Below are 23090 nucleotides of genomic sequence, written 5' to 3' on the forward strand. Positions count from 1 at the left end.
GGGATGCAGCGCGACATGCTATTCGATGTGGACTAGACACTATGGACTCGCTGGGTAGGGCGATGTCAACCACGGTGGCGCTCCGCCGCCACGCCTGGCTGCGGTCCACGTCTTTCTCAGGGCATGTCCAGAGCACCCTCATGGATATGCCCTTTGATGGCACTCGCCTTTTTGGCGAAAAGGCGGATAGTGCGCTGGTGCGCTTCAAGGACTCCTGGGCTACGGCCAAGTCCTTGGGCCTCTCAGGGCTGCGACCGCAAACTTCCGCTTTTCGTCCATTTCGTGGCCCAGGAAGGGGCGCCCCCTCACGTCCGCCTAGCCACCTGCCGCAGAACCAACCTGCACGCGGTCGCGGACGTGGATTCTGCCGAGGCGGTACCGGGGGTCAATGTGCCGGTCAGTCCACATCAACCCCGGCAGCATCCGCCTCAAAGCCCTCCTAGTCCGTGCTTTCAGGCCCATTCCACGCCAGTGGGAGGCAGAGTTCGCCATCACCTGCTCCACTGACGTTCCATCACGTCGGACAGGTGGATGCTGCAAATCGTCCGAAGGGGCTACTCCCTCCCCTTCGAGACGACCCCTCCAGCCATGCCACCGCACTGCCACCGCATGTCGGGGGATCACTTGAATCTTCTACGGGAGGAAGTTGCAGCCCTCTTGGCCAAGGGGGCCGTCGAACACGTTCCTGGTCCAGAAGTAGGTCGTGGTTGCTAGTCCCATTACTTTCTGGTTCCCAACAAGGGCAAAGGGGGCCTACGCCCTATCTTGGACCTCAGGAGCGTCCACGCCTTCCTCCGGAAGGAGAGGTTCATGATGCTTACCCTAGCTCAGGTTATGGCTGCCCTAGACCCAGGAGACTGGATGGTAGCATTGGACTTGCAGGACGCTTATTTTCACATTCCCGTCCTGCCGGCCCACCGGCGTTGGCTGCGGTTCACGGTGGGTCAGGAGCATTTTCAGTTCACGGTGCTCCCCTTCGGCCTCACCAGTGCCCCTCGGGAGTTCACGAAAGTGATTGCGGTGGTCGCAGCTCATCTGCGCAGATCAGGGGTTCCAGCCTTCCCCTATCTCGATGAATGGCTGTTGAAGGCGGGCTCGCCCCAGCAAGTCATCTCCCACCTCCAGACTACGGCTGACCTCCTGCATTTGCTGGGGTTCTCCATCAAAGTGCCGAAGTCGCATCTGAGTCTCTCCCAGAAGCTCCTTTTCATCGGGACGATTCTGGACTCGGCGCAGTTCCGGGCTTATCCTCCGGAGCAGCGGGTCCGGGATATTCAGGCTCTGATTCCCATCTTTCAGCCTCTATCCCAGGTTGGTGCTGCGGCTTCTGGGTCTGATGGCCTCCTGTATCCTGTTAGTGCATCACGCCAGGTGGCGAATGCGGGATCTGCAGTGGGACCTGAAGCTTCAGTGGGCCCAGCTTCGGGGCAACCTGTCCGACCATGTCTTGATCTCGGAGGGCACTGCAAAACAGTTGCAGTGGTGGCTCACGAACCTTCGATTGGGTCAGCGGCAGATCACTCTCCCTACCCCACCCGGAGCACGTAGTATTGACGGATGCGTCCCTCCTGGGATGGGGGGGTCACATGGGGGAGGCGGAGTCTCGGCTCCATATCAACCTTTTGGAGCTGAGAGCGATCCGACTTGCACTGAAGGCATTCCTTCCCGTTGTCCGGGGAAGTGTGGTGCAGGTGTTCACAGACAACACCACCGCCATGTGGTATTGTAACAAACAGGGCGGGGTGGGGTCGTGGACCCTTTGTCAGGAAGCTCTGCGCCTCTGGACATGGCTGGAACTTCAGGACATCACCCTGGTGGTTCAACATGTGGCGGGCTCTCTGAACGCCAGAGCAGACGAACTCAGCCGCCGGTGCATGATGGATCATGAATGGCGTCTCAACTCGGACGTGGCGCAAGGCCTCTTTCGGCAGTGGGGAGAGCCTTGATTAGATCTATTCGCCACCGAAGAGAACGTGCAATGTCAGCAGTTCTGCGCGTTGGAGTTTCCAAGGCGGCACTCGCTCTGGGATGCCTTTCGTCGCGAGTGTGGTTGCGGTCTGTTGTACGCCTTTCCGCCTATACCACTTCTGCCCAGAGTGCTGAAGAAGATCAGGCACGACCGGGCCCAAGTCATCTTGGTGGCCCCGGATTGGGCACGAAGGTACTGGTATCCCGAGCTACTCAGTCTGTCAATCGATCCCCCAATACGACTGATTTTCAGGAGGACCTTCTGTCGCAGCAGCCGGGGACGGTCCTCCACCCGAACCTGTCCAGTCTCCACCTCCATGCTTGGAGATTGAGCGGCGACAGTTGATGTCATTTGACTTGCCTCCTGAAGTCTGCGATGTGATTCAAATTTGTGGCATGGTGCACAGCAAAGGCTGTGGATCCCCTTTCTGCCCCTCTTTCTGAGGTTCTTCTCTTTCTTCTTTCTTTGGCCCAGCAGGGCTCTGCTCTGGGCACTCTTAAAGGTTATCTTTCTGCTATCTCTGCCTTCCTCCGGCTTCCTGATCAGCCTTCTCTTTTCAAATCCCCTGTTGTTTCTCGATTCCTTAAGAGCATTACTCACATGTTTCCTCCTGTCCCTTTCGTAATGCCTCAGTGGGATTTGAATCTTGTTTTGACATATCTGATGTGCGCTCCCTTTGAGCCACTTCATAATTGTCCTCATCGTCTGTTGACGTTTAAGACTGCTTTCCTGGTAGCCATCACCTCTGCTAGAAGGGTGAGTGAGCTTCAGGCTCTCTCTTCTAAGCCTCCTTTCCTTTCTATCCATCTGGACAAGGTTGTGCTCCGCACTCGCCCTTCCTTCCTTCCTAAGGTTGTGACTGCCTTTCACATCGGGCAGTCTGTGACGCTGACCACCTTCTTTCTGCCTCCGCATCCCTTGAAAGAGGAAGAGAGGCTCCACCGTCTGGACCCAAAACGTGTGCTCTCCTTCTATCTGGAACGCACAAAACAGTTCCGGGCGGACGACCAACTCTCCGTTGGCTACGTGGGCGCTAAGAAGGGGCGGGCGGTGCACAAGCGGACCATCTCTCGTTTTGTGCATCAAAGCTTGTTACTCCTTAGCTAAAAAGGAACCTCCGGTTGGGCTGAGGGCCTATTCCACTCGGGCCACGGCGGCGACGACTGCCCTGGGTCGGGGAGTCCCCTTGCAGGACATTTGTCAGGCAGCAACGTGGGCCTCGCTGCACATGTTTGCCAAGCATTATTGCCTGGACAGCCAAGTCCGGAGAGACAGCTTCTTTGGCCGTTCTGTTCTCCAGGACTTTCTGGTGTGATCTTGGTTCGCAGACCCACCACCGGGGTTGGTATTGCTGGGGTATCTATTCTAAGGTGAGGAATCTAACTAACGTGTTTCTTTCAGATGAACAAGTTATTTACCTTCGGTAACGATGTATCTGTAAGAAACATTAGTTAGTTAGATTCGTCACCGACCCACCCATCCTCCCCGTTCTGCGAACCGACATCTAGGGTTAAGGTTATCCTTTTCAGGGCCCTAGACTTTTTTGGCACCAGTGTCGGTCTCTTGCATGGCTCTGCGTTCCTGGCGCGGAAAGCTATGTACAAGAACTGTCAGCGCGCGTGGGCGGCGTCTAAGTACTCCGACATCATTCCGACGCCGACGACGGACGCGGAGCCGCAGACGACGCCTAGCAACACGCAAGGGGTATTGCTGACGAAAAATCTTTCCGGATCCAGCCTGACGCCTGGGGATATTCTAAGGTGAGGAATCTAACTTACCAAAGGTAAGTAACTTGTTCATCAGCTCCATTGTTAGATTGTTTTCTTTCCGCATTGCGTTCCGACATGTACTCCCATGCGCTGGACCGATTCACAAGTTCCTCTCCCTGTATCAGTATTCTTTCTGTTCGCCTTCTCTCATCTACCATCTTGGGCTACATCTGCATCCCTCATCTTGAGCGATACGACAGTCACCCTCAGCCACTCCCGGGGTCTCGCCCTTTGGGCCTTCACATATCTTCTCCTTCGTTTTCTCTAGATCTCTCGACTGTGACGGAATGGACGTCCTTTAGGCACTGTCCTTAGTGCCAAACAAAGTCCCCTTGGACAGATCTCCATCAGGCCTGTAACCGCTGCCGCTCATTTGAGCACGAGAAAACTGCCTGCAACACCTGCCGCTCCTTCCGCTCAAGGCCTGTTGCCTCGAGATGTCATGCAGGAGAGGAGACAACACCCCAGACCTTTTTGACACTCAGGACCCTAAGGGGGTACAACATCTGCAGTGGTCATCTGCTGATGAGGAGGCTGTCTAACCCAACGCCAGCTCAGATCTGGAGATAGAAGATCTTCCGCCAGCACAAATGGTCATGAGTACGGTTTCCATTCCCCATCTCCCTCGACACAGCTCGCATGTCGAGCATCCCTTTGCAAAGGGTCGTCCAGCCATGCTGGATCCACTAAGCTCACTTTTGGGCTGCCACGGTCTTTAGGCCATGGTCGACACCGATCCTCCGCGTTGGACGCAATGGGCAGCCTTGACTCAGCGCTGAAGAAACCATCGAAGCAGGTGCTGCCTGGTCCAGCCTCGGCGCCGACCCTTCCATTGGAGTGTAAACCCTTGAACTCTAAATCAGCACCTAACCCGAAGACTCTACCGTTGGCTCCGAAGACCTTGGTGTCAACAGCCGTCAAACAGATTCTGCAAAATCTCCAGGACGAGATTGATGCTCGAGAGCAGTATATTGTGATGCACCAGCACACAGGCTGGATCCTCACCTGCCCACAGGTGACTGCTCCACCGGCACCCAAATGACAACTGATCTTGGAGGAAGCTCTCGGTGTTTCCATTCCAACAAAACACAAAATGAAGTTGTACAAGGCCACCAACCCTATGCTGGACATTCAGCCACCACTCGCCCCTCCATCTCCACTGAGACCACGACATTCCCCATCCTCACCTGACTCACCACCTGACCTCCTCTAATATACACCTCAGGGGTCATCACACTCTGACACAGGAGAGCACAGTGGGAGGGGGGATACCCACGATACACCCCCACATGGTGACGCCTGAGACTCGTATGACATGGACTCTCCAGGGAACACTGATCCCCATGTGTACCCAGGATGTCTCAACTTCTTACCACTAGCTGGTAGCCAGGGCATCTTCTTACCACAAATGTGATATGCATGTCGACCCCATAGAAAATGATTTCTACATCTGCCAATTCTCAAGGGCCAGCCCCTGACATTTTTCAGGATCCATTCAGAGCCAGAGTACTTACTCCCAGGGTGGATAAAAAGTAGATAGCATCCCCTACTAACCCCATCCACATTAGTGGTACACACTGGTCGCAAGAGGGCGATGCCACAGGCAGAAGAGTTCTTACACTCGAGAGGATGAAAAGGGAGCAAATCTCTATGAAGTTCCTGTATTGTCCTCAGCTCATTGTCTTGATACTTCTTGTGAAACAGATCTCCTACTCCAGATGCTGTGTCGATCCAGTCTGTGGTCAGAAAGGTTTCAGAGCTGCTGGAATTACAGCTGTTGTCAGTGGACATCAAGACTAATGTCCTCACCTCTGCTCTGCCCCAACATTGTAACTCTGGGAACTCTTCCTTCCCTTCAAGCAGGCCTTGATCGAGCCAGTGCTGGCAGTCTCGAAAAAAAGCCTTAGTCTGCACCGTTGGTTAATAGACTAGTTGGTATCACCCCTCAGGAGACATGACCTTCCTCTTGGCTCACCCTTCACCAGAGAGCCTTGTGATCCAGGCATCCTGTTCCTTAGGCCAGTCACAAGGCATGTTCCCAACGATCCCACTGGACAGGGAGTCCAAACCATTGGCGGCATGGTGAAAGAAGAAGAACTTCTCTGTTGGCACTGAAATCTTTGAATGCTGTCTGTTGGCCTGCTCGATGGACTTTACCCATCTCATCACACCACAAGTCCGAAGTGGAAATGCGAGCACAGTTTTAGAAGGGGATAAGGGATGGGCAAAATGCTTCCTGCATTATTAAATCAGAACTCAACATCACTGACTTTGTGGCTACAACAATGGGCACCTGGGTCTCCATCTGCCGCCATGCCGTCTCAGAGCGTCAAGATTTTCCAGCGATGTGCAGGCCAATCTAATGGATCTACCGTTCAACAGTCTCTAGCAGGCCCAACTCCATCTAGATTATCAGCAGTTTCGTCACTTTTGAGGATTCTCAAGGGTTTCTAACTTTCAATAGCGACATTCCTACCAACCACAGTTGCAACAACCTCAGGATCCGCTTGTCTGCTAGTACAGTGGTAGGGCTAGGGGAAAAGACCATGGCTCCACCCAGCAAGCCTCCTCTTCATCCTCATGTCTTGCTCACTTAGGAAGGCAGACTTAATTATTTTCCTCTGATGCACAAGGACCTTTTAGAAGGTCAAGTGTCCTCCTTTCTGCCATCCTGGAAGGTCATTACTCCGTACCAGTGGGTCCTTCAAATAGAGTTAATGAAAAGATTTTGAGGGGATCCCCTCGACTTCCCAAGAACACACAATTATTAAATAGAGAGAGAACTTTCCTTCAGTAGTTTATCTGTGTGTTGAAAGAGACAAACTTGTTATGTGAGATGTGTGTGTGTGTGTGTATATATTTATCTTTTGTGTAATACAGTGAACACTACACATGAGGACTATCAAATAATTTTCAGCCTTTTGCTTAACCTTTAACTGTGGAAAATTAGGACACAGGGCTGATTATATATTAAACTCCATCTGTGCCCGTAAATGTCTGCAGATCTTGATTCTGTAATCAGGTTGTCATTTGTAGTTGCAAATGACAGTATTTTTGCACTAATTAGTATTTTAATATTAAAATGATTCACATAAATCTTTGCCCACTGAAGATTTTGAAAGTGGTTTTGCCAACTTACAAATGCGCTTTTGAGCACTCTGATACTACGCTGGAAAACCAGATATTTTTAGCAGTCCTCATGGTATTGGGTATAGTGAATTACTTTTGACACACATTTACCACTAGGAGAAGTCCTGTGAGGTTAACATAGGAGAGATTTAGGTTTCTTTGGGCAGTATATTTTGGTGTGCCTTGTTCTGAGCTTGGAATGATTTGACAATGTCCTATAAATATAAAATGTGAGTAAGTGAATACCCACACGTGTCTATTAAGAGTACAGATTAGTCTATATTAGACCATTGCAGACCGTCCTTTACTGTAATGATTGATTCTGCAGCGTAACAAGCTACAATGGTAACCTTACAACCTACAAAATTACTCTTTGCAAATCTTTTTTCCATTAAATACAAATAGGTTTTTTTTCTCCGGATTTTTATATAGCGCAAACTTGACCCAAAGGTATCTGATATCAGAGCGCTTTACATCACTAGTTACTTTACACAAGGACACATTAATTTCTTTTTTTGTTTTGTTAGGCACGGGGAGATTAAGTGATTTGCCCAGAATCACAGAATGTTGAGCATCATTGCTGAGATTCGAACCTGGTTCTCCAGATTTGAGCTTGACCATCCTAGCCTGTTAGGCCACATCCTCTCCCCTTGTTAGTAACTGTATTTATGTTTTTGGAGTGCATTCTGCGATAGATCTTACGATCTGTCTGGCCCTGAAAGCCTTCCTGCCATCCATCAATCGGAGGATGGTGTAGGTTCTCGTAGACAACACATCCACCATGTGGTACTGAACAAGAAGGAAGGAATAGAGTCCTGGTTCCTTTTCATAAAGTGCTCTATGGAGGTGGCTGGACTGACAGGACATCTTCCTGGTAGCCAGTCACTCAGTGGTGTTCCTGAATGCCACAGAAGACAAACTGAGTAGGTGTATCTCACAGACCACTAATGGCTTCTGCATTCTGAGGAGATGTAGGGCATCTTCGACCTGTGGAGTTGGCTCTGGCTTGATCTAATCACCACAGTTGAATGCGCGGTGTCAACAATTTTGCATGTTACAGTTTCCTTTGATGCATTAGCTCAGAGAACCATTCCAGCTGGAACGGAAAGAAGGGCTTTTGTACAGTTTTGTACAGCTACCTCTCTTGCCTCAAGTTCTGAGGAAGATGTAGTCAGGATAGGCCCAAGTCATTTTAATCGCCCTGAACTGGGAGAGGAGGGTGGTGTACACAGAGCTTCTGAGCCTAATCATTTGCCCTTTGATCAGGCGGACCATTCAGAAGGACCACCTATCTCAGCAACTGGGAAGGGCCTACATCTGAGTCTCCATAACCTACACTTCCATGCCTGGTGATTGAGCAGCAGAAATTAAATAGTTTGTGATTTGCCAACAGGAGTGGTTGATGTCATATGTGCCTGATGTGGAGACAGGCTTTTGGATGTTCATTTGTTTGTCCTTTCGCTAGCCCAGCAAGGACTTGCATTGGGCCCATTGAAAGATTATTTGTAGAGCCTTTTGAACGTTCTGTTCTTACCTGATCAACTGTTGTTTTTTAAGTTTCCAGGTGTCATGCATTTCATAAAAAGTTTGACTCGCAGATTTAACCCCTAGGTGTTTGTGATGCCACGGCGAGACCTGAACTTGTGCTCAGCATTCCCCATGTACACGGTCTTTGAGCCTATACACAGCAGTTAAAAGGGTCCTCCTTGTTTCTGTTACGTCTATACACCAGGAGAATTAACTGCAGGCTCTTTTGGTGCATCCGCCATACATCACCGCTTTCCAGACAGATTGGTCCTGAGGCCAATGTGTAGCCTTCCTAATGGAGGTTGTGACTCTCGTTCATGTTGCCTCGATGATTACACTGCCAGCAATTTTGGCTTACCCCTTGAAAGAAGAGCATAAGTTCAACTGACTTGAGGCTAAGAGGGCTTAGAGCTTTTACCATGCCATACAAAATGCCATTGCTTGGATGATCATCTTTTTAAGGTGGTTAATAGTCTTCTCTATTAAAACCTGCTATGCACTGACTTTGAACAACCCGCCAAAGGCCCGTAAGCCCAATCCATAAGGGCGCCCCAGCAATATTGGCTGGGGTGCCTGCTTTAGACATTTGCTTGGCTGCAATGTGGGAGTCAGTGCATACGTTTATGTGACCTTCACAGCCAGGTTCAGCGGGAATGCCACTTCACCCACTAGGTTCTGTAGGGCTTTTTGGTCTGAACCAGGACCACCACCTTGAGAGGTACTGCTTTTAATACCTATTCTAAAGGCGAGGAATCTGTGGTAGAAGTATCCATCAGAAGAGCACATTACTTACTGACAGTAATGCTCTTTCTGATGCATACTCTATCTTAACAGCCCCCTCACATCCCCTTTCTGTGGAGTGAACTCTTTAAAATCTTTAAAAAAATCTGAGTTAGATTGCAGCACACTAGTCTGACATGTTGTTCAATGCTCCATATTTGAGAGTGCAGAAGGAGACCGTTGATGAAACTACGTATCCAGGCAGGGATGTGGCTTTTATGCATCTCCACTCCCACACTTCTGGGGCAGTATAAAGTCTCTGTGGAGCTACACTATTCCAACTACCAATGTGTGGTAGCACTGCTCTAAATAGCTCTGAATACGGTCTAATGCATGAGGATATTTTACAGGTGAGGAATCTGTGGTTAGATAAAGTATCAACCAGAAAACCAGTTACTGAAGGTGGATAACATTTTTGCCTCTCAGGAGCAACTCTGTGCTTTGGCTGGACTGGTGTTTGAATGAACTGCAGTAACATATCTCATAGAAAAGGTCCTGTGGCCATCTAGATAAAGCCTATTTTATATATTCAAAAGTCAGCCCCTAGAATGTAGCTTGTCAGTCCACAGGACTGGGTGCTAATAAAAATTAGGCACCTTACATAGTGCGGTTAATGTGCTCTCATGGTGAAATGAAACCCAAAAGCTGTGTCACTGTGTGGGCATTGCTATATTTTCTCCTTAACAGCTCTAGATGGGATTAAAATCTTTATTTTCTTTTTCCACATGAGGAAAGTTAAAATAAATGCTTTAAAGTTATTTCCTGCTTAATTTCGAAAATCTGATTTAATAGAGAAATCAGATTTTCGAGTGGACAAGTAACTTTGGTAAAATGTACTTTAAGCTGCCTGAGCCAGAGCTGCTTTAAAACCAGTTCTGCCAGGCATCATACCTCCAAGGCTCGAATACACACCGATGGCTGGCAGAGTTTCTGGTTCAAAGGATAATAGTCTGCCACTGAGTTCTTGAAGAGCAAATATGTGTTAACTGCTGATCACTTAGCTGGGATTAACCTTCTGGGAGTGAACATGAACAGTTGGCAGTACAAAAGGCAGCTTTAGCACCTCTCTTCTGGCTTAGAGATGCCATGGATGGCTTTTTCTATTATCTCCCAGGATCCTCCCAGATTGCCAAGCTCCATTCATCGGAGAAAGGGGTACCAGTGTGCGCATCTAGATTGGGAGGTAGCTAAGGAATTGAAGACAGGCCTGTCTGGCAGCAATAGGGTTCTGCCATCCTGCAGGAGGAACTCCTAGGTAACTTTACAGTATTGCAAAAAGGAGGTGAAAGGACTGATTGAGTGGTAGGATATTGTCAGTCACTGGCTTGTGCCTGCATAAAGCTGGCACCGCGACCACCACCACCTCCTCAAAATGTTCCTGGACCTGGGAAGACTTCATCTGAAAAGGAAGGCTACTCCAGACTCTGGACTCCTGCTGGAAGACAGGGACTCAAACATGCACTCAAGGACTCCTGCTGGCACTCAGGGGCTGGAAATGCAATACAAGGGTCGGGCCGTTTGCTTCCTCTTTACCTGCTTCAGGGACACTAAAAGCATAATGGCTCCTGAGTCGAGGAGGGCTCAACTGACCACAGACTGTGGACTCTGCAGGTGTCCTGGATGGAGTGATACCTAGTGCCCAGAAGCCTGCTTAAGGAACTTTCCCAGCAGTTGGAGACTAAGTCTGAAGGTAAAATCTCTGACCGGGATGACATACTTTTTATATCTGATATTTGCTCCATCACCTTTTTCTGAAATTACACCTGGATCCTGGTCCACTGCAGAATATTGTTTTTCAATGGCATTTTGCTTTTTCAAGGTGCTGTTTGCCTTAAAACATCTACATTTCTATCTCTGGTTCCCCTTAAGCTATTTTAATGCTCTTGCTGTCTTTTTGATCATTGAAACATTCTCTATTTTTGTGCATTGGTTTGAGAATTTTATTATGTAGTGCTCTTTAATTAATTGTTGGTAATGCTTGAAATTAACATGCATTTCTCTAGATATTATCTGCTGCTTATGCCATAGCTACCAAAGGTCAAGCTGAGTTTCTCTCAGAATTGTGTTTTGATTTAACCAGAGTTGGTTTATAGTGTTGGCAGGGATGCACTCCTTGTGAATTAATAAACCAAATACTGTCAGTCTGGTAACAGTAGAAAGGCGTATTTTGCCAGGGTAAGAAGAACATCTGTCCTGCACCAGCAAATCCTTGTTCTGTGTGTAAATATAAAAAATCTTTGCGCGTACAGAAACGTTTATTTTTATAATTTAAATCTATACATAGTTTTTTTTGTGATTCACAGGTTTTTATAGACTGTCTAGAGCATCTAAGTACCAAGCCCGATGGTGACGTGGATTCATCTCAGTAAGTGGATCACAGACATTTTACCATGATAGTGGAAGAGCCATAGGGTGTCTTGTTTTCTCTTTGAATGTAAAACGGTGCTTCCCATCTCTTGAAAAGTAAATTGTTTTCTCAACACTGATCATTGGAAATCAGTGCTTGTAAAAACATTTTCCATGATTCCACTGCATGAAACAACAACAGAAGTAATTGTGTACTGATGAGGTTGCATTATGTTTTGTTGCCTAAGGAAATACTGAAGTCCGAAATGATCACAAGTGACCAAGAAAACAATGTAGGACTACAAGCATGCTCATGCTAAATGTGCCTACAATCACTTATCATTAGGACCATGCCATCAATGATGTCTGGCTTTTTGAAAGGTTTACTCTGTGGGCTCTCATTTACCAGTGAGTGCTTAATCATGAATTAAGACTCCACAATGAAATTACTGTTTGCAGGTTATGGATTCAGCATTTTATGCTATGAATGGGGAGTAACAGATGAAAATGTTTTTTGAGCTGTTGTTGCGCCTTCTATGTACTCAGGGTACCTGACCTTAACCATCAGCTCACTGCTGGTGGTAAAAGAAAGTGTAAGTAAGAGCAGTATTTGCTCATCTCTCAGTAGACACAAAGTGTATCATGTGTTATTGGGAATTTCCAAATAAGAACCCAAAGAAGCCTCTTAGCGCTAAAGGATTGGAAGGTTACAGGATTTAACTGAGTGGTGGAGCAGAGTCAGCCTGGATGAGGTCTTTCCTAAAGTATAAATGGTCAACAATCAATTTTAGGATAGTTGACATCATCCATGGTGCATCTGCTTGATCAGAGGTTATATGGTTTCTGCAGCTAGCCTTTGTAAGCTGGGGAGCAAGTAGGTAGTTCTTCAAGGAAACTCGCATTTGAACTTTTGTTATAGGTAACAAGGGCCTTGTTGATGTACAGCCCAAAGAGCTAACCAGAGGGTATCGAATTGAATTTTCTCCCACATCAGTAACCGATACAGAGGCAGAGACACGAGGTTGCATAGTCAGAGATGAAATAATGCCTCATTTTATAGGTCTTGAGTCAAGAGAATATATTATTAGGAAGTCAAAGATCGAGCAAAACAAGGAGTCCCACATGGCTTCCTTCCTGTTTTCATTTGAGGTCCTCGAAATATCCACTGCATTTGTGCACTAGAAAACTATAAAGCCAGTCTCTATTGGATCCAGAAAATAATGTGCTTCAATAAAAGATTGAAGGTGTTCATGCCCATTTCTGTTTCTTTGCTGGATAGGTGAGCTTTGTTATCATGAATTGGCGAACTCTACAGTGTCAACTTGTGTGGTTTTTTTTGTGAGGGGTATTATATTACACTTGTACACGGTCTAAGTGACGACAGTTTTTCCTTTCAGCTTTAATATAGGAGACTAGTAAACTTGATTTGACTAAGATTTCTAATGACGAATCATAATGACAGCATTGCACTTTGTAGATTTTTTTACTGTACAAGCCAAGTATTATTGTTATTGAGTGAGTTTAACCTCATAAATGCAGAGGTTGTGATTTTGACGTCCTGTGCTTACCTCTGCATTAAAGACAGTGCATTGTTTCCCTTCATTGGGCATTCAGACGATATTATGTTTTTATTTTGCATACAGGACAATGGTCGTCTGACATTAGGGCAAGCCCCAAAAGTTGGTCCTTTTGCTTTACTGGTCATTTTCCTAAATAAAGAAAACAAAAGCTACAATAAATCGGAAAGACATTTTAAGAAAATCAAATGGCAAAAATATGGAAGTTAACCCTCAGCTCAATTAAAAAAACAATGCAAATATGAATGATCACAGAACTCATCTAAAAGGTTATGCATTTGTTTGCTTCCATTGGAGCTGTGCAGATTTTAGTTTCAAGAAAATGGTTGTTTTTGATATGCATCTTTGCCCCCCCCCAAAAAAATGGCTTGAAATAGCTGTGAGTTCAGATATTCTTTTCATGATATGCTCTGTGCACTGGTAAGAATCAAATTTTTTCTATTTTATAGGTACTTTATATCTAGATAAAATGTGGGAAATCCATGTGCGAAACTATCGCACCTGGAAGATGTTACTCAAGCTTTACGATAGATATAGACCAGATATGTTCAACAGTTTCTTGAGGCTTAACCTCCCCTAGCTTGTGCCTGACTTACCCCAGGTTTTTGACACTCGCAAGATTGTGCCTTCCTTTTTTCAGGTAATCCCTTAAACCCAACTTCCTCCTTTCTCTAGTGAACCAGTCTGCTCCTGCTCTGCTCGCTCGGACTGCTGGGGGTCTCCAAAATCTTTTAAATACTTTTATTGATTTTATGGATTCTTTAGATCGTTCAATTAATTTTACCAAATCCCATACCATGACGATTGGCCGCCAGAAGGCTATCAGCCGCACGTTTTTCTGCCGGGGGTAAAACTCACCAAAGAGTCTACATTCCCTTATTTGGGAGTGTTGTTTGATGGTAGAGGGTCATGGGTTGCTCATAAAGTACTTAAAAAGAACACCTTGGCAAGGGCAGTTGGTGCAACCATGGATTTTGCAAAGAGAGTAGGGGCTAAACCTGTACCCGCCTTAATAAAGGTCTACAGAGAAAAATGTATCCCTATGGCCATCTAAGGTTGTGATGTGTGGCGGTATAAAGACCTAAGAGCACTGCAGGTGGTTGAGAATAAATTATTGCGTAGACTTCTTGCTGTTCCCAACTGCACCCCTTCCTTCAAGGCTATATTTCTGACCATATCTCAGTTGCACCATTAATGCACTGGTTGAGAATTTGGTCAAGGCCTGTTCCTATTTTAAACCACATGTCATGGAGGGCAGTATCACACTAGAGGGGACCTTGCGTTTCCCCTGGCAAGGTTATGTCATGGAGCAGTTGAGGAAAATAGTCTGCCCTGACCAGTTTAGGTACTGGAGACCACTACGCCCCAGTGATATGAGGGACATCCAAAACATGTTTTTGGCTAGGCGGCTGGGGGAAAGGGAAGGCATAGAACTTGCTAAGTCCACAATATATAATGCTGAGCTCGAGCCCGCAGGGGCAGCCCTGCTTGTCGTTTGTCAATAATGTTCATCATCATTTCCTGTAGATCAGACTCAGATTTAATTTTGTGCACTGGTTTTTAGCTGTCCCCAAAGGATTCCCAAAGTCAGGTGCTTTAAAGCCATGTCTGTTTGATAATTTTTCAGAGCAGGACACCACGCACTTAAGAGAAGCAAGGCTGGCAGTCAAAGAGGCGCAATTACTGCCAGCCTTGCTTCTCTTAAGCAACGACTATAAGTACAAAGTGCCTGTTTACGGGCCGCTTGCAGATTTTCAAAATGCATAAATAAAAGGCATTGTCATTTACAATGCCAATAGCTCAAATGCGAGCCCTATTGCATTGCAAATGCTTGTTTTACATGCCACTCAGATCCTATTTCCTGCCCCTTCATTGGAGGCTCGCAGCTGGTTTTCTGGCTGAGTAATTACATCCTCAGATATCTTTTCCAAATCGCTAATTTTCTGCTTTGCTGGAGCCTGGATTCAATAGAGGATGCGCTGGGCACTGTCCTTGGGAAGGGCACCCTCCATGCTGGAGACCACAGTAAGCAACATCATTTCTGATTTTCGCTCATTTTCACTGCCTCTATTTACTCTCCCTAAACTCAGTTGATTTTCAGAAACCCCTGAATTTTTTAAGGCAGGTTAGCAACGACTAACGAATGAGCGCCAAAAAGATCAAAAGTGTCTGTGATTGTTGAAGCGGTCTTGACCAGTGCGCTGAAGAATCTCGGTTCGATGTGTGAGCTGCTTGTCCAGTCTGTGTTCTTTGCAATTCGGTAGTACTACTCTTGGTTGTATAATGCAATTATCAGGACTACAGGGAGAGGAGGTGGCGTAACGGCCAGAGGTAACGACTTCGGAGCTGGAGAACCAGATTTGAGTCTCGGCGTCAGCTCAACATCCTGTGATTCTGGGCAAATCCCTTAATCCCGTTCCTGCCAAAAAATGAATGTGCCATTGTGTAATGTAACTGATGCTCATCTAAAGCGCTCCAATACCTTCGGGTCGAGTTTGCGCTATATAAAACTGCCCAAAATAAAATGACATATAAAAGCAAAAGAAAAACCAGGACTGGATGAATTATTCCCACTGGATCAGGGTAACACAGCCCCTGGTCAAGAAATATGTGGTAATGGAAAACGCTAGGATTTGCAGAGGTCATGCTAAATGTGGTGGAGAATCTACCAGTCGATTTGCTTTCTCCTAGGCATATTATGTTTGACAATATTATAGGCGCATTTAGCTGTTCCCCCCAGTTATCAAAGCTTTTTCCGTTACCATCCAGGCTCTAGGTGTATCCAATGCCAAAATGCCTTGCCTCAAATTAAATTTTTTATGGGCAAGAGATGCTTAAGTATCGTTGTAGCAGTGAACAAGCTGTGTAATGGAACACGAATTTTAGGCCCGTGAAAAAGTTGCTCGCTCAAGATCACACAATTTGGCGAAAACAAAGGATAGGAACTGCTGACATCTTGTTCCCAAGTCAATCAATTAGCTACTAAACATCAGTTCTTCCCCTCATTTAAGGTTTCTACATGTTGTATGAGTGACTAGTGACGATCATTTTGAGTTGCTGGTTTTAATGGTAAACGTGATGCCAGATGCACACAAGGGATCGGATAGTTCATAGCGCCGCGAGGCTGCAGATTGTGGAGGTGTGCTTTGCTGTATTATGGAATTAGTGTACACGCTCTGACAGAGCACACGCTGCATGTTTGTGGTTGAACAGTGGCAGGCGCATGCCATGGCTTTTTTTTTTTTTCCGCATATTTATATAGCGCAAACTCAACCCGAAGGTATTGGAGCGCTTTACACGAGCACCGTTTTTACATTACACATTCAGGCACTGGGAGATTAAGTGATTTGCCCAGAATAACAGAATGTGGACGCAACCCCGAGGCTCGAACCCTGGTTTCCAGCACCAAAGTCGGCAGTCTAGCCGACGGACCACATCCTCTCCCATTATACTTTGTACGCACAGTCCACGGGGAGATAGTTCCCGCAGCATTAGTGAAATAGCATTTGGCTCTGGTGAATGCTAAACTGCCATCAATAAACTAGAGGACAGACCCATAAGCAGATGGAAGACCAAAAGCACACGTAATAACGTGGCCGAACGGTCTAAGGAGCTGTATTTAGCCTCCAGTCTCATTGGAGGCGTGGGGTCGAATCCCACCGCTGCCAATTTTTTATTTCCAAAGAAATATCGTTCCATTAAATAGTGGACTGAATACCTGAACTCACATTTCCTTTTAATGATTCTAAACTTTAAGTACACGTTGAAGCCTAAGCTCCCATCTATGTAACTAAAATATGAAGTGAAACAGAAACCTAACACTGTACACAAGCAGGCTGAGGAGATGGCATCTGGAAATATATGAAAGTGGTGGCGCGCTGAAAGAAATCACGGCACCCGGCACATAAGTTAAGCGCATGGTGGCCCATGAAGCGGGCAACATGGTAATAAGAAATGAGTAATGAAAGTGTGCGCCGTGCATATTAAACTTTTGAGCTGGCGGCCTGAGAAGCGTGCGCCACGGCAATTTAAAAAAAACAAAGTAGTCTCTATACGAAGCAGATGCAGAACTACAGCGTAACTAAGCTGTAGTTGGTCCGTGCTGCTTGCCTTAAAACTGAAGTGACATTTCGGAACGCCACCCAATAATAAGCCAGAAAGCAGTGCAACACCTGAATGAACCAATGCCAAGCGGCAGGCGGGATTACCCTCCATATTCTGTTTACTAGAGGTCTTGCGACAGCGCATGCGCTGTCTATTCTCGACCTAAAAATGTATCCTCCCTTTGTTAAGGGCCTGTAAGTTTGCACAAGTAAGGCCTGCTCTGTTCTATTTACAAATTCTTTCTTTCCCCATGGTCTGTTTGGGGTTGCAAGCTTTCTTTCAGGAGCTTTAAGGCAAATGAAGAAGTTGTTTAAGGATTAGAAAGCTCCCATTTGTTGTCAGCGCATATGGGTAGAACTTGCACACACTTAATCGTGGTACAAATAATGGATTGAACTCGACGAGTCTGTTCCTGTTAATTCACTGACACTTCTGCACTTTATATGTCTCATTTTTTTACCCCTGATTCTGTACTTCTCTTTTAATGTTTTGCCCTAACTTGCCCCTTTTATATTTGATCTTAGATGGTTTTTATTTCTGTCAAATCGGAAACGAACATGCACTAATGGCTTCTTTTAAAAATCTATGTATTCATTTTGATTTTAAGTATATAAGTTTTATTAATGTGCTTTTATGGTCTATATTGGCCGAATAAAGAATTATAGACTTGACTTGAATATTCCTCACTGGTCCTGCCCACCTTCCCGTTCTGAAGGATGGTCATAGGCTTTTGATTTTCACAAGATTCTAGGTTAGTTTTTTGTGTGCACATTCATTTTTATTCATACTATCCTAGTCTCTTCCTCTAAGGACTTGTTAAATGGAGAATTCACTTCAGTGCACAAGGGTCGCACTATTTGACTCCAGTGGCATTACACCCAGACTGCTTCTAGCACCGAAATGGATGAGCGCCACCTACTGACGAACGAGAGCTGTGAATAGTTTCCGGATCCTGTCTGGCACCTAAGGGGGTTATTCAAAAGTGAGGAATCTGTAGGTAAATGCAGTTTCCACTAGGAACATTGTTACTGAAGGCAGGTACCCTTTTCATTCCTTTTGGAATAGCCACTGATGTCTCTAGGGGAGGTTCCTTGATACTTATGTTTTTCCTGAATCTTCAGATTGCTGGTCCAGTTTATCAACTTCTCCCTTACAGTCTCATCTTGTAATTCATTGTACCAGCTAGGTGTTTCCAAAGTATGTAAATACCCCACATAGAGTTTAATACATTCTCCCGGTAATTGAGCTTTGGGGGGGGGGAAAGTATTCCATCCACAACTATATTTAGTTTCACCTCATAGTTCTCCTGTAGTGCCATAAGTGACCTTCCATACATGTCATTCTTTTCTAAGTCCATGTTGTCTTCCTCTATTCTGCTTGTTTAAGTAGAATTCTTAGCTCCTGTCTACCTTCAAACTCCAAGTTGTGTTTCAATACGACTAATTTTCTTTGTAACACAAAACAGCACTATCTATTGCTTCAGGATAGGTTTTAACCTTTTGTTTCCAATCTTGTCACATCATCACCAGCTCACCGGGTCTCGGTAGGAACACTGAGTGGGGCTGTAGCAGTTTCCATATTGCTATAGCCCCATTTTTACAATAGATAACGATGTGCACAGCAGTGCAAACTTATCAATTTAATGTAGCATCACATTTCCACAAACCAGTGCTAGGAAGTGTCAAAAACATCACTTGCGGTTTGACATTGTCACCCTTTCCTGCTTGTTCGATAGGTTAGGGTGCTGGGTGGCTGCGTTGGCACAATTTTCAGTTATTTGCGCGTCTACTCAGATCCTATGAATGCAATAGTGCCTGATAATTTAAAAAATAATTGCAGCAGGCAATGCTTGTTAAATTTCGGCAATGAGATGCAATATATTTTTCTTTAGCAAGTGGGGTATTCTAAAGCTCACCTGCTTAAGCTTATTCAGTGTGGAGCCTCAGATCTCTGCTTCTGCACCAATCTCCTTTGGGTCCTTGCAGCGACTTGTGTTACATTATTTTTAAACACACTTCGGCTGTCTGAATATTTCACTGTGCTTAGGGTTGTGTAATCAGACAATTGGAGGGTTTTACAGCTAAGGACCCAGGTGGGCATTTGAGGGAGTTCTACCTACCTGAGAGCTGCCATTCCCTTTGTGACCGTTTTTGCTGTTAACATAGGAAGGCTTCTTCAATCCTTTGAAAGTCAAAAACATATGCAGCCATTTAGCCACAAGCAGAGATTATGTAGCAAGAGTTGAACAATTCGTAACAAAAAGAAAAGAACAGACTTTTTGCAAAACAGAAATCATTGTCAACCTAAGGAATCCCAGTCTTGTTCCTCTTCACGTCAGCCTGGTGAGAGAAGCTCTTCAAACCTGGAATTCTGACTGTGCTAGAACCTCTACTGCTCCGGTAGGAGGTTGTTTCCCGCTTGTCTCTCAGATTTGGACAGATTCAATAGTGGACAGACTGGTCCAGCAAATCATTTTTCAGGGTTATTTCACCAGAGTTCTCAGAGCCGCATTTTGTTTACATTCCTTGGCCCTTGGAAAGTTTGAGAAAGAAAGCTCTGCGGGCAGTATTTCTCAGTTGCTAGTCAAGTTGCTAGTTGCTGATGTTCTTCTACAACAGGGAGGTCTTGGATGTTACTCCGGTGTTTTTACCATGCAGAAAGCCACTGCAGGTCCTTGGAGGATATGAAGATAACAGTCCAGACCTTTGAGCGATTTGGATTTCTAATAAACTGGCAGAAGTCATGCCGCAGTCCATCTCAGAGGGTGGAATACATATGGGCCATATTCAACATGACTCTTTCAGAGGCCAGGAAGACCGAACTCAGGAACCTCTTATGAAGCCTATGGGTGAAATCGAGAGCGTCAGTACGAGAGTGGTTGCAGATCTAAGGAAATATGGTAATTTTCTTAACTCTCCCTACACTGTGTTTCTTTCCAGCTTATTATTGGAGACATACCCGTTGTGTGTTAACTTCTTGCAGGCAGCAACGCTGAGTATTTTCCCCTGGTCACTGCAGCATATGGACCAGTTGCGCTTTACATCCTTAATCACTGGTTACCGTGTTGCGAGAATTACGAGGAACTAATCCCTGTGACTTCAGCAAATTGGGAAAGTCTCACTTGGTGGTTGACTCCCTCAACTTTGTACAGGGGGATCTGTTTTGCCTACCCCAATCCAGTTATACTGACAACAAACGCCAGCAGCAGGGGTTAGGATGCGGTGCTAACATACTGGGACAGCGCAGGGTCTATCTGGGTTAGGTTGAAAAGGGGGATATTTTCCAACTGGAAAGAACGGCAGTCTGGAGAGCGATCTTAGTTTCTTAGAACTTGTAAAGGGGGAAAAGTGCTCCCTGAATTGTGTTGTCCAATAGATCTGTTCTTGGGCCCAGATTAATTTATTGAATCTCAGGGCGATATACATCAGGAAGTCCTGGAATACAAAGGCGGACTCACTCAGCGCGGTGTTTCCGAGTTCACAGGACTCTGTCCTCAGCCTAGTGATTTTTCAACAGATATCCAGACGATGGGAGGTCCCTATAATAAAACTATTTGCTACCGACCAGAACTTGCAGCTCCCACAGTTGTCCTAAAGACCCAGGCAGTGGAGGCACACACATTCACCAGTCCTAAGCCACAAATACTTATTTATGTTACCCCCCTCTCCCAATTCCCTGAGTTCCCAAAATTCTGTCAAGGCTCCAAAGGGGATGCAGCAGAGATGATTCCAGTCCTTCCTTTCTGGACAAGAGGTTTCTGCTTTTTAAACTTATTGTGTTGGAACAGGAATGGATTCTTCCATTGTCTCCTTCCCCCTATCACAGCCCCTTTGACGTCTAAACTCCCTGGCACACTCAAGACTATCAGTCTGGAGGTTGAGAGGGAGGATTGTTTGAATAAAGGTTACTCTCTTTCTGTGTTCAAGACATTACAGAAGGGTATCACAAATGAAATCAATAGTCATCATTGGAACTCCTTTGATGTGCAGAAAGAGATCCTTTTCCCTATAGAAGCCTCAGTCACCTATATATTCCAGATTCTTCAGGAGGGCTTCGAGAAGGTGCTAGCAGGTTCCACCCGTAGACTTCAGGGGTCAGCAATTAGGCCGTTCCGATTTCTGAGGTCTAAAATATCCTTAGCCAAATCAGTGGTATTAAAGCACTTCAGAAATGTTGACCTCTTGAGATCTAGGGTCCATCATCCTTTCCAAGCTTTGTATCTCCTTTTGTTCCTGTCTTTCCTGCAGAAATCACATTTTGTGCCTCTGAAGTTATCATCAGAGATTATTGACTCAAAACTATTATTTAGGGGCCATTACTTTTGTGAAATGTTAAGGAGTTGGGCGCTTTCGTTTGTCAACATCCATACCGTAGAAATGTTGAAGATCATATGGTCCCATTCCTAGACTCCAAATGTATTCCTAAAGCCAATACTGACTTTCATATGCATTAAGAATTAAGAAATTGTGCGTTCTGCTGTTTTTAAAATTATTTTTCATTGATATTTACAACCTTACAATAATACAATATTTACCATCAACATGTGCCCCCCCGCCCACCCCCCCATGCATTATACCTCTCTGATTCCAATTGCTGCCAGGATAGGAAGTCAGGTGTTGCCGAACCAGCATATAGTAGATTTATGCACCAGTTATTTTTCCCCTAGGCTTATTGTTTTGCATCTCTTCCATCATGTTTCATTTCCATTTTCCAGGGTTTCGATATGTTATAGTGGCCTTTCCACTGACCCCAAATTCTGGTATGTTTACGTGGGCATTCCCTTGGCCTATACACTGCTTCTTCAGCAATTGGGCAATAATCCATCCTTCTCAACCACTTTGAAATTTAGGGGCGGGGCTCGCAATTTCACCAGTGGCCCGCTGTGTCCCATTTACCTAGCATACACCCAATCTCAATCAATAACATGTGTTCTCTGTTCCCTTCCCAGACTAGGAACACCCCCAGAATTGCCAACATTGGATCTCGGTCTATCTGGATTCTTATCACTGCCTCTAATTTTTGGAAAATCAAGTCCAGTATCCCCAAATAACCCGACACTCCCACACAGTGTGCATCAGGGTACCCCTTTCCTGTCCACAGGTGAGGCAGTTGGGTCCTCTTCCACTCCCTATGTTCCACAGTCTGTACTTGGAAATATTTTAATTGGATCAGTTTAAGCAGAGCCGTTATTACCAGTTCTCTGGCTGCCATTTTGGCCTCTGTCCTTTATTCTTCCTCCAGATGCCCCAGGTCGTATTCCCATTTCTCCCTTAGTCTAGTCATCGGGCCAGGGGACATTAATCACAATTGTTTTATATAAGCAAAAAATACCCTTTCCCCCAATAGCAGTCATAGTGAGTCTAACCTCCAATGGGTTGTATTCTGGGAGTGCCAAAGTGCGGGCTTCGAAAGTTCTCAATGTATGAGGGAGATATAACTAGAGGAAGAACTGGGATCTATTCTGCTCAAATTCCACTGATATACGATCATAGGGTAACATATGGTATGAATGCTAGAAATCACCCAGTTTGGAAATGCCCAACCTGTCCCAATTCTTAAAAGCCCTTAGTCTCGCAGTTTCAGACAACCATGTACCCGTCCATTGTGCATCCTGTTTTACCCTTGGATTGTATCAGTGAAAACCCTCTGATCCATCGCCTTAATGTGGTTGGGGCTATTAGAATCTATCTTAGGAGATCATCAGAGGATATGGTCTCAGATGCTCTGTTTGTCAAGTTTGGCTCAGTTATGAGGGGAGAAAAACCTTTCTCTACCATATTAGCAAGATGGATAAAACCAGTAATCGCCTCTGCGTACAAGGATTGTGGGTGACAAATTCCCAAAATAATAAACGCCCATTCTACTAGAGGAATGGAAGCTTCTTGTGCT

The 23090-nt window shown here is 45.7% G+C and overlaps 1 protein-coding gene across 6 annotated transcripts in view; it reads left to right on the top strand.

Moving 5' to 3' along the window:
- Window positions 1–23090, top strand: part of EXOC2 (exocyst complex component 2) — a 1204847-nt gene that overhangs the window by 789644 nt on the left and 392113 nt on the right. For all 6 annotated transcript variants that reach the window (XM_085607146.1, XM_085607144.1, XM_085607148.1 and 3 more), the window contains one exon: window positions 11478–11539. In XM_085607146.1, coding sequence (XP_085463272.1) covers window positions 11478–11539 — 62 coding nt within the window. The remainder of the gene's footprint in view (window positions 1–11477; window positions 11540–23090) is intronic.

This window comes from Triturus cristatus, chromosome 5_2 (assembly GCF_964204655.1).
Source record: "Triturus cristatus chromosome 5_2, aTriCri1.1, whole genome shotgun sequence".
Classification (NCBI taxonomy): domain Eukaryota; kingdom Metazoa; phylum Chordata; class Amphibia; order Caudata; family Salamandridae; genus Triturus; species Triturus cristatus.